The 12,639-nt window shown below is 39.1% G+C and overlaps 1 protein-coding gene across 1 annotated transcript in view; it reads left to right on the forward strand.

The window, feature by feature from the left end:
* PVRL3 (poliovirus receptor-related 3) overlaps nucleotides 1-12,639 on the forward strand; it is a 136,339-nt gene that overhangs the window by 84,987 nt on the left and 38,713 nt on the right. Inside the window, exon 7 of the mRNA XM_010852723.1 lies at nucleotides 683-767. Coding sequence (XP_010851025.1) covers nucleotides 683-767 — 85 coding nt within the window. The remainder of the gene's footprint in view (nucleotides 1-682; nucleotides 768-12,639) is intronic.

The following is a 12,639-nucleotide window of genomic DNA, read 5'->3' on the forward strand; positions in this document are numbered from 1 at the left end:
CATCTCCTGGGAAGCCCTAAGTCTTTCAAATCACTATTATGACACTTTGGAGGAAAGTGTTTTCCATCACACAGTTGACTATTTTAAAATGTTGGTATGCATGGTCACATGTAAAAAATATACAATACTTAATTAGTCATATACTAGTGCTATGCTTAGTTGCTCAGTTATGTTCAACTCTTTGTGACCCCATGCACTGTAGCCTGCCAGGCTTCTCTGTCCATGGGGATTCTCCAGGCAAGAATATTGGAGGGGTTGCCATGCCCTCCTCCAGGGGATCTTCCCAACCCAGGCATCGAACCCAGGTCTCCCGCATTGCAGGTGAATTCTTTACCGACTGAGCCACCAGGGAAGCCTAGTTACATACTAGATTGCTTGCTTAATAACAGTTTTCAAAAAATGATTCTGTATGGGTTGCTTCTTTTTTTAAATTTTTGAAGAATTGTTTATTTCAGATTACTCCTAAACATTAGAACCTGTAAAGCTCATTTACTTTTTTCCAAATATGATTAATGGAAATGTAAGAATTGAATTAAACATGTATACTAATACAACTATTAGTATGAGGAAAATATTCTCAAAACTTAAGAGAATCTTGATGGTTCCCCACTCCCCTTTTTTTTGTTGTTGTTTTGTCTTTTGTGAAATGTGGTAATCATATTTTTTAAACTTTTTCATGCAGGATCGACCTTCCACCCACACAGAAACCACCTCCTAAGTATGAAGAACAGTCTCCCCCTTTGCCTCAGAAAGACCTTCTATATCAAGTAAGTATCCTTGAGTACACTTAAAATAAAATGAAATAAAAAATACGAAGTAGTGTTTGTTTCAAATTTTTCAATATTTATTTCTAAATATTATTTAGTCATTATACATTAAGTATTTTACAATAATTTCTGTGAAACATTCAAGGAATCAAATTTAGTCTACAAATTGATTAAAAGAATTTATGGCTGGTATAGATAAAACAAATCAACACTGTATTAGGAGTACAAATTTTTGCTTAAAGCCTATGACTGAAGACTTATTATTAATACAGTTTTATTGACATACAGATCTATTATATGCATTTTCCTATAAAATAAAAGAAAAATTGAATTTTAAGGTTTAATATGTGATGGAGCAGTTTTTCTCCTTGGCATATGTATTTTGTTTCTTTTCAGTATATGCAAGGTCTAAGTTTTTGCTTTTATTTAGCAACAAAAGGTTTATATTCCAATTTAAAATATTGGGTATGAATATTGGGCCCCATTTTACACTGATGATAATTTAAATTTTCTCTTAGAATCAGTTTACAGAAATTCATGTGAAAATACTGATTCAATCATTCTGTCTTAGATTCCATATCTAAACTAATATGCTCTACTTGGGAAAGTTTAAGCCAATGGAATGTTTGAATACTTTTATTCTTAAGTTTTGGAGAAGGAAATCGCAACCCACTCCAGTATTCTTGCCTAGAGACTCTTTTAGACAGAGGAGCCTGGTGGTCTGCTGTCCATGGGGTCGCACAGAGTCGGACATGACTGAAGCGACTTAGCATGCATGCATTCTTAATTTTAATTTTTTTTGTTTCTTTCCTCTATCACCCATGGGACTCTAACCCCATATTGGAGTTTTATTACCTGAGAAACTATTCTGGAATATTTTTGTTCTAAAATATGTCCTGTATCTTCAGCTTGAATAAGGCAAATCAGTTGCCCACCAACTAATTAATTAACTTGGAGGGAAACCTTAAAAGGAATATATCTGTTTCAATGTTCTCAGCTTCTGTTCCTTAGTTGACTGTCTAGTTGATCTACTGCCTGCGTAGGGCAGGGAGGAGCATTTCACAGAATGTGCACTCATTGACAGTGGGTACCAGCTTGTCATCTTGCACAACTTTGGTGTCCTAGAGATGAAGGTGACCTATCTTTTCAGAATTGTTGTTTTAACACACAGTACAGCCTCACATCTCCTTTGGCAAATGAATTAAATTGATAAGCAGTGTGAAATGTCAGCAAAGGATTTAGCTAGAGGTGTTGTTAACTGCTGCAGATGGATAGGATAGCTGCCTTCTTCCCTCTACAAAGCTGGAAGTTAACTGGAGGATTTCTAGATTCAGGTGAGGGGATAGTTTAAGAATGTTGTTAGTAATTTTTAGTACAACCTTAACTGCATATAATTTTATTCTTGTCCATAAAATCAACTTATTATGTTACTTTTTATTTAATATTTTCAAACTAAATATTTATAAAAGTTTATAAATTGAAAAAAATTACTTGGCACAGATGATGGGACCTGGTTTTAGTTAAGAAAATATAATTTCTATATATGTAAGTGCTGCTAAATAAACACAAAAGGAAGATTTTTCTTGGATGATTTGATAATGGTACAGACTGAAATTTTTATCCTTGGAGTCAGAAAAAGCTTCCTGGATGGATCAGTTTGGAAGTAGGATTTTTGATGCACGTGATAAAATTACTCAGTTGTTGATTAGAATAAATTTCATAATCACAGGCATAAATCTAGGTGGAAATGAACAGTTATGTGAAAGAGTAGTGGAAATTTTAGAAAGGGAATTGGTGGGACAGCATCTGCAGTGGATAACACTAGACCTTTGGAGTTAGAGACCACCTAGGATCACTGTGACTTTTTCCTCATCTATAAAATTAAGCAGGTGAGGATTGATTGTTTCCCTCTTCTAGCTATTAAATTGAGTCTATAAGATACTGCTAAAGGTCAGCTGGTTGCATCATTTTGCTTAGGAGAGTCAAAACGAGTTATAAATGAAATAATTCTTAATTCTATAAAGATTTTAAGAATAATTCAGGCTAAAATTATTATCCATCAGTAAGATAATTTGTTGTGATTCATGCATTATAATGTCATATGTTAATTATATGGCTGTTTGTGTTTTAATTAATGTTGTGATACCAAAATGCAAAATACACAGAACTGTTTCCTAGTTACCTAGAAATCTGTAAGTGTGTAATTACTATCTAATTAGCTTCATGCAATGATAACCACGCCGCAATAGTAAATGCCATCATAATGTTCTGCTTCAGTAGATAACTTGTCAACTTTAGACTTATGAGGTAATTCCTAATTGAAGTCAATAGTCCTTAGTCCTCACACCAGGCCATGCTCCCAAATACTGTCATGGCTTTAAGGAAGAGAGTCCCACTTGTTCTACCCATTGGTGTTCTACCCTTGGGAAACCACACAAAGAAAAAGATCCTTACTACTTATATTTGTTTCCATCTGAGCCACAGGGAAGCCCATTAGTTATTCAGTTGCATCCAGCTCTTTACAACCCCATGGACTGTAGCCCACTAGGCTCCTCTGTCCTTGGAATTCTCCAGGTAAGAAAACTAGAGGGGGTTAGCCATTTCCTTCCTCAGGGAATCTTGCCAACCCAGGGATCAAAGCCAGGTCTTCTGAATTGCAGGCAGATTCTTCACTGTCTGAGCCACCAGGGAATATTACCAAACTCATAGCTGAGAATTTTCACTCTAAATATAAGCTGGAAAATGAGGCCTAGTATTGTGAAGACGTAATTTCCTTTAGTGGGAAGGGAACTATTACCACACTACAGAGAAGATGTGTGGAGGCCCACAAAAATATAAAAAGAAGGAAATAAAAAGAGGAATTTCTCGCCTGGTGGTAAAGAGTAATTAAGAAATACTATGGCTGATTCACGTTGATGTTTGACAGAAAACAACAAAATTCTGTAAAGCTGTTATCCTTCAATTAAAGAATAAATGAATATGAAAAAAAAATACCACCAGCTTGTTATATTATTAGTTGATAATCCTACAAAAGTGAGTCTCCATTTAGGAAACTAATATTAACTCATGACATTAAAATATATTTTACCTTTTTATTATGGCTTATTTTCTTAACATTTTAAGTAATATATAAGTATATTTTTGGTACAAAAATGCAAATAGTACAGATATTTATAGAGTTAACTATTAAAGTTTTCTTTCATCCCCCTATTCCCAAATACATTATTTCTTTCACAGAGGTCACTGTTGTTACAAATTTAAATATCCTCCCAGACTTTTTCCCACCTGTTTACTTTGAAGTATACATCATCCTTGTCTATAGCTACAAGTAGTTTAATTTTTAAAAAACGTAAATGTGATCATAGAATACATATTGTTCTAGAAACTGCTTTTTCCACTATTACAAACCAATATTTTTCATAATGACTAGTGTTGCCACCTTAATCAAAATCCTCTGTGTTCCTAAAAAGGAAGATACTGGAGCACAGTTTCAGTTTTACTGAATCAGAATCCCAGGGGTTGGAGACAGTGGGCATTTTACCTAGCTCACCAGGTGAATTTGGACTTCGCTGGTGGCTCAGATGGTAAAGCATCTTGTTTACAATGCAAGAGACCCAGGTTCGATCCCTAGGTCAGGAAGATCCTCTGGAGCAGGAAATGGCAATCTACTCCAGTATTCTTGCCTGGGAAATCCCATGGACAGAGAGCATGGTAGGCTGCAGTCCATGGGGTCGCAAAGAGTCAGACAGGACTGAGCGACTTCACTTTCACTTTCTTTCCAGGTAAATTTTAATGCACATTCATGCTTGAGAACTGTTGCTATTTGTCTATGTCATTCTTAATGGCTGTAATTATATTCTACTGTGTTGATACACCACAAATTGCCTAATGATTTTCCTAGGTGGTTTTCTTTTTTTTTTGTTGTTACATTAATTGTTGCATTGAGCATAGTTTTTTATACTTTATTATACACATGTGTTTATAAAATATATGCAAAAAATAGAACTGCTATGAATATTTTTTATATTTAAATAGGTGTCAGATGGCTGGCCAAACTAGATGTATTAATTTATATTCCTATAAATAGTATCAATTCAGTAACTGAGGCGTGTCTGACTCTTGGCGACCCCGTGGACTGCAGCGCTCAAGGCTTCTCTGTCCATCACCAACTCCCGGAGCTTACTCAAACTCTTGTCCATCAAGTCGGTGATGCCATCCAACCATCTCATCCTCTGTCATCCCCTGCTCCTCCTGCCTTTAGTCTTTCCCAGCATCAGTTCAGTTTAGTTCAATTCAGTTGCCCAGTCATGTCCCACTCTTTGCGACCCCATGAACAGGAGCATACCATGCCTTCCTGTCCATCACCAACTGCTGGAGTCTGCCTAAACCTATGTCCATTGAGTCGGTGATGCCATCCAACCATCTCATCCTCTGTCATCCCCTTCTCTTCCTGCCCTCAGTCTTTCCCAGCATCAGGGTCTTTACAAATGAGTCAGTTCTTCATATCAGGTGGCCAAAGAATAGGAGTTTCAGCTTCAACATCAGACCTTCCAATGAATATTCAGGACTGATTTCCTTTAGGATGGACTGGTTGGATCTCCTTGCACTCCAAGGGACTCTCAAGAGTCTTCTTCAACACCACAGTTCGAAAGCATCAATTCTTCAGTGCTCAGCTTTCTTTATAGTCCAACTGTCACATCCATACATGACTACTGGAAAAATCATACTTTTGACTAGACAGATTTCATTGGCGAAGTAATTCCTCTGCTTTTTAATACGCTGTCTAGGTTGGTCATAACTTTTCTTCCACGGAACAAGCGTCTTTTAATTTCATGGCTTCAGTCAACATTTGCAGTGATTTTGAAGCCCAAGAAAATAAAGTCTCTCACTGTTTGCATTGTTTCCCCATCTATTTGCCATGAGGTGATGGGATCAGATGCCATGATCTTAGTTTTCCAAATGTTGAGCTTTAAGCCAACTTTTTCACTCTCCTCTTTCACTTTCATTAAGAGGCTCTTAAGTTCTTCTTCCCTTTCGGCCATAAGGATGGTGTCATCTGCGTATCTGAGGTTATTGACATGTCTCCCAGCAGTCTTGATTCCAGCTTGTGTTTCTTCCAGCCCGGCATTTTGCATGATGTACTCTTGCATATAAGTTAAATAAGCAGGTTGACAATATACAGTCTTAACACACTCCTTTCCTGATTTGGAACCAGTCTGTTGTTCTATGTCCGGTTGTAACTGTTGCTTCGTGACCTGCATACAGATTTCTCAGGAGGCAGGTTAGGTGGTCTGGTATTCCCATCTCTTGAAGAATTTTCCTCAGTTTGTTGTGATCTACACAAAGGCTTTGGCAGTCAATAAAGCAAAAGTAGAAGTTTTTCTGGAAGTCTCTTGCTTTTCTATGAGCCAGCAAATGTTGCAATTTGATCTGTGGTTCCTCTGCCTTTTCTCAATCAAGCTTGAACATCCAGAAGTTCACAGTTCTCATAATGTTGAAGCCTGGCTTGGAGAGTTTTGAGCATTACTTTGCTAGCATGTGAGATGAGTGTGGTGCAATTGTGTGGTAGTTTGAGCATTCTTTGGCATTGCCTTTCTTTGGGATTGGAATGAAAACTGACCTTTTCCAGTCCAGTGGCCATTGCTGAGTTTTCCAAATTTACTGGCATGTTGATTGTAGCACTTTCACAGCATCATCATTTAGGATTTGTAATAGCTCAACTGGAATTCCAATACCTTCACTAGTTTTGTTCATAGTGATACTTCCTAAGGCCCACTTGACTTTGCATTGCAGGATGTCTGGTTCTAGGTGAGTGATTACACCATCGTGATTATCTGGGTCGTGAAGATCTTTTTTGTATACTACTTCTGTGTATTCTTGCCCCCTTTTCTTAATATCTTCTGCTTCTGTAGGTCCATACCATTTCTGTCCTTTATTGTGCACATCTTTGCATTAAATGTTCCCTTGGTATCTAATTTTCTTGAAGAGGTCTCTAGTCTTTCCCATTCTATTGTTTTCCTCTATTTCTTTGCATTGATCTCTGAGGAAGGCTTTCTTATATCTTCTTGCTATTCTTTGGAATTCTGCATTCAAATGGTTGTATCTTTCCTTTTCTCCTTTGCCCTTCGCTTCTCTTCTTTTCTCAGCTATTTGTAAGGCCTCCTTAGACAATCATTTTGCCTTTTTTGCATTTCTTTTTCTTGGGGATGGTCTTGATCACTGCCTCCTTTACAATGTCAGGGACCTCTGTCCATAGTTCTTCAGGGACTCTGTCTATCAGATCTAATCCTCTGGATCTATTTGTCACATCCACTGTACAATCATAAGGGATTTGATTTAAGTCATACCTGAATGGTCTAGTGGTTTTCCCTACTTTTTCAATTTAAGTCTGAATTTGGCAATAAGGAGTTCATGATCTGAGCCACAGTCAGCTCCCTGTCTTGTTTTTGATGACTGTATAGAGCTTCTCCATCTTCAGCTGCGGAGAATATAATCATACTGATTTTGGTGTTGACCATCTGGTGATGTCCATGTGTAGAGTCTTCTCCTGTGTGTTGGAAGTGGGTGTTTGCTATGACCAGTGCGTTCTCTTGGCAAAACTCTATTAGCCTTTGCCCTGTTTCATTCCATACTCCAAGGCCAAATTTGCCTGTTACTCCAGGTATCTCTTGACTTCCTACTTTTGCATTTTAGTCCCCTGTAATAAAAAGGATATCTTTTTTGGGTGTTAGTTCCAGAAGGTTTTAGGTCTTCATAGAACCGTTCAACTTCATTTTCTTCAGCTTTACTGGTTGAGGCATAGACTTGGATTTCTGTAATATTGAATGGTTTGCCTTAGAAATGAACAGAGATCATTCTGTCATTTTTGAAAGATTGCATCCAAGTACTGCATTTTGGACTTTTGTTGACTATGATGGCTACGCCATTTCTTTGTGCTGGTTCTGGCTGAGGAAATGGCAAAGAAGAGGGATGTGCAAGACTTTGAGTCTGAGTGAACTCTGGGAGTTGGTGATGGACAGGGAGGCCTGGTGTGCTGCGATTCATGGGGTCGCAAAGAGTCGGACCCTACTGAGTGACTGAACTGAACTGAACTGTACTACATCAAATAGTAAATGTGTTTATGTGTTTTATAGATACTGTCAAATTGTCCTCTATACATATTTTACTATTTTGCACATGTATGAATAATGCTTGAAAGTGCCTCTTTGTCCACATTCTCACCAACAATATATGTATTCCACCTGATTCCACTTGATTACTGGTGATAGGTGAAAAATAGTAAATATATAATTGCAGTTTTGTAATCTCATCATTAGTGAGTCTCAGCATGTCTTCAGATGTTTAAAGGGTCATTTCTTTTCCTGCAAGCCATCATTCTTTTGTGTGTTATTTAAATATGTTATAAGTAGATACGAAATTTTTTTGAGTTGATTTCAGCATGAGCAGTATGTACATTGTTCATCAGTATCCAAACATGTGGTATACAGTGTTAAGTAAGATGAATCTTATATTCCCATAGATTTATGTGATAATATAAGGAGATTAAGAACTTGTTCAGTTCAGTCGTTTAGTCATGTCCAACTGTTTGTGACCCCATGAATCGCAGCACGCTAGCCCTCCCTGTCCATCACCAACTCCCAGAGTTTACTCAAACTCAGGTCCATCGAGTCAGTGATGCCATCCAGCTATCTCATCCTCTGTCGTCCCCTTTTCCTCCTACCCCCAATCCCTCCCAGCATCAGAGTCTTTTCCAATGAGTCAACTCTTCGTATGAGGTGGCCAAAGTTTTGGAGTTTCAGCTTTAGCATCAGTCCTTCCAATGAACAACCAGGACTGATCTCCTTTAGGATGGACTGGTTGGATCTCCTTGCAGTCCAAGGGACTCTCAAGAGTCTTCTCCAAGACCACAGTTCAAAAGCATCAATTCTTCGGCGCTCAGCTTTCTTCACAGTCCAACTCTCACATCCATACACGACCACTGGAAAAACCATAGCGTTGACTAGACAGACCTTTGTTGGCAAAGTAATGTCTCTTCTTTTGAATATGCTATCTAGGTTGGTCATAACTTTCCTTCCAAGGAGTAAGCGTCTTTTAATTTCATGGCTGCAGTCACCATCTGCAGTGATTTTGGAGCCCCAAAAAATAAAGTCTGACACTGTTTCCACTGTTGCCCATCTATTTCCCATGAAGTGATGGGAACAGATGCCATGATCTTCGTTTTCTGAATGTTGAGCTTTAAGCCAACTTTTTCACTCTCCTCTTTCACTTTCATCAAGAGGCTTTTGAGTTCCTCTTCACTTTGCCGTAATGGTGGTGTCATCTGCATATCTGAGGTTATTGATATTTCTCCCGGCAATCTTGATTCCAGCTTGTGCTTCTTCCAGCCCAGTGTTTCTCATGATGTACTCTGCATAGAAGTTAAATAAGCAGGGTGACAATATACAGCCTTGACGTACTCCTTTTCCTATTCGGAACCAGTGTGTTGCTCAATGTCCAGATCCTAACTGTTGCTTCCTGACCTACATATAGGTTTCTCAAGAGGCAGGTCAGGTGGTCTGATATTCCCATCTCTTTCAGAATTTTCCACAGTTTATTGTGATCCACATAGTCAAAGGCTTTGGCATAGTCAGTAAAGCAGAAATAGATGTTTTTCTGAAACTCTCTTGCTTTTTCCATGATCCAGCGAATGTTGGCAATTTGATCTCTGGTTCCTCTGCCTTTTCTAAAACCAGCTTGAACATCTAGAAGTTCATGGTTCATGTATTGCTGAAACCTGGCTTGGAGAATTTTAAGCATTATTTTACTATTCTGTTTTACTATTACATTATTTTACTGTTTTACCGCAATTGTGCAGTAGTTTGAGCATTCTTTGGCATTGCCTTTCTTTGGGATTGGAATGAAAACTGACCTTTTCAGTCCTGTGGCCACTGCTGAGTTTTCCAAATGTGCTGGCATATTGACTGCAACACTTTCACAGCATATTCTTCTAGGATTTGAAATAGCTCAACTTGGATTCCATCACCTCCACTAGCTTTGTTCATAGTAATGCTTTCTAAGGCCCACTTGACTTCACATTCCAGGATGTCTGGCTCTAGGTCAGTGATCACACTATCGTGATTATCTGGGTTATGAAGATCTTTTTTGTACAGTTTTTCTGTGTATTCTTGCCACCTCTTCTTAATATCTTCTGCTTCTGTTAGGTCCATACCATTTCTGTCCTTTATCGAGCCCATCTTTGCATGAAATGTCCCCTTGTTATCTCTAATTTTCTTGAAGAGATCTCTAGTCTCCCATTCTGTTGTTTTCCTCTATTTCTTTGCATTGATTGCTGAGGAAGGCTTTCTTATCTCTCCTTGCTATTCTTTGGAACTCTGCATTCAGATGGGAATATCTTTCCTTTTCTCCTTTGCTTTTTGCTTCTCTTCTTTCACAGCTATTTGTAAGGCCTCCCCAGACAGCCATTTTGCTTTTTTGCATTTCTTTTCCCTGGGGATGGTCTTGATCCCTGTCTCCTGTACAATGTCACGAACCTCCGTCCATAGTTCATCAGGCACTCTCTATCAGATCTAGTCCCTTAAATCTATTTCTCACTTCCACTGTATAATCATAAGGGATTTGATTTAGGTCATACCTGAATGGTCTAGTGGTTTTCCCTACTTTCTTCAATTTAAGTCTGAATTTGGCAATAAGGAGTTCATGATCTGAGCTGCAGTCAGTTCCCAGTCTTGTTTTTGCTGACTGTATAGAGCTTCTCCTTCTTTGGCTGCAAAGGATATAATCATACTGATTTTGGTGTTGACCATCTGGTGATGTCCATGTGTAGAGTCTTCTCTTGTGTTGTTGGAAGAGGGTGTTTGCTATGACCAGTGCGTCCTGTTGGCAAAAGTCTATTAGTCTTTGACCTGCTTCATTCTGTATTCCAAGGCCAAATTTGCCTGTAGCACCAGGTGTTTCTTGACTTCCTACTTTTTCATTCCAGTCCCATGTAATGAAAAAGATGTCTTTTTTGGGTGTTAGCTCTAAAAGGTCTTGTAGGTCTTCATAGAACCGTCAACCTCAGCTTCTTCAGCGTTACTGGTTGGGGCATAGACTTGGATTATTGTGATAGTGAATGGTTTGCCTTGGAAACGACAGCAGTCATTCCATTGTTTTTGAGATTGCATCCAAGTACTGCATTTCTGACTTTTTTCTTGACCATGATGGCTACTCCATTTCTCCTAAGGGATTCCTGCCCACAGTAGTAGATATAATATTCATCTGAGTTAAATTCTCCCATTCCAGTCCATTTTAGTTCGCTGATTCTTACAATGTTGACATTCACTCTTGCCATTTCCTGTTGGACCACGTCCAATTTGCCTTAATTTATGGACCTAACATTCCAGGTTCCTATGCAATATTGCTCTTTACAGCATCCGACCTTGCTTCTGTCACCACTCACATCCACAACTGGGTATTGTTTTTGTTTTGGCTCCATCCCTTCATTCTTTCTGGAGATATTTCTCCACTGATCTCCAGTAGCATATTGGGCACCTACCGACCTGGGGAGTTCCTCTTTCAGTATCCTATCATTTTGCCTTTTCATACTGTTCATGGGGTTCTCTAGGCAAGAATACTGAAGTGGTTTGCCATTCCCTTCTCCAGTGGACCACATTCTGTCAGACCTCTCCACCATGACCCATCTGTCTTGGGTGGCCCCACATGGCCTGGATTAGTTTCACTGAGTTAGACAAGGCTGTGGTCCATGTGATCAGATTGGCTAGTTTTCTGTGTTATGGTTTCAGTGTGTCTGCCCTCTGATGCCCTCTCGCAACACCTACCATCTTGCTTGGATTTCTCTTACCTTGGATGTGGGGTATCTCTTCATGGCTGCTCCAGCAAAGCCCAGCTACTGCTCCTTACCTTGGGTGAGGGGTATCTCCTCAAGGCTGCCCGTTCTGACCCTGAACGTGGAGTAGTTCCTCTCGGCCCTCCTGGGCCCACACAGCCACCACTCCTTGCAAGTGGTGGTGTTCCTCTGGGAGGCTGCCCCTGACCTCGGGCGTGGTTAGCTCCTCTAGGCCACTGCCCCTGACCTCGGGCATGGGGTAGCTCCTCTTGCCCGCTCCTGCGCTGTCACAGCCTGGCGCTCTTAGTCGCCACCCCTGACCTTGGACAAGGGGTAGCTCCTCCTGGCCACTCTTCTGCAGGATCCGTCGGAGCAGGCATGCTTCTGTACGGCCCGTTGCAGCCAGCACGCTTGACTAGAGTGCTAATGTTATCAAATTGTGTGGTTGATAATATTAGCATAACAGGTCCTATCAAGTTTTAGATTTAGAGATGTGTGCTCCAGGTATCTTAATTTCAGCTACTAATCATACCATATTTTATTTAAGACTTACTTGAACCTGTTCCCCTTTCTACTTTTTATAGTTTTGTAGATTCTCATTATCTTTCCTCAAAACTCATCTTTACAATGTATCACTGCCATTTTACAATACTATTTTTAGATAATCTGTTTTTGTTAATTGTCAATGATCTGGTTTTCTCCCTGGATCTAAATACTTTAACATATTTCCAGATACTGGTTATCAGTAGTTACAGGCTTTGGGATTAGGAAGAAGGGAGAGAGGAAACTTATAAGAGAATTAACATTTTCTTCCAAATTCATGGAAATTAAATGACTGAGTGGAATATTTGAGTAAATGGGTCCTGAGTATTTCTAGGATAGTTTTGCCCTTGAGTAGCAAAATGTTTTCATCTTGCATATTTCCTCCAGTTAATAGGTAGTGATAATTATTGAACTCAGTACCGAAAGATTGTAGGGCCTCGTTCTGGTCTGAGGAAGGAAAAGTTTTGGGCTCAGCAAATTTGGATGAAATACTGATTTATTTTA

This window comes from Bison bison, unplaced genomic scaffold (genome assembly GCF_000754665.1).
Source record: "Bison bison bison isolate TAMUID 2011002044 unplaced genomic scaffold, Bison_UMD1.0 scf7180017864314, whole genome shotgun sequence".
Classification (NCBI taxonomy): domain Eukaryota; kingdom Metazoa; phylum Chordata; class Mammalia; order Artiodactyla; family Bovidae; genus Bison; species Bison bison.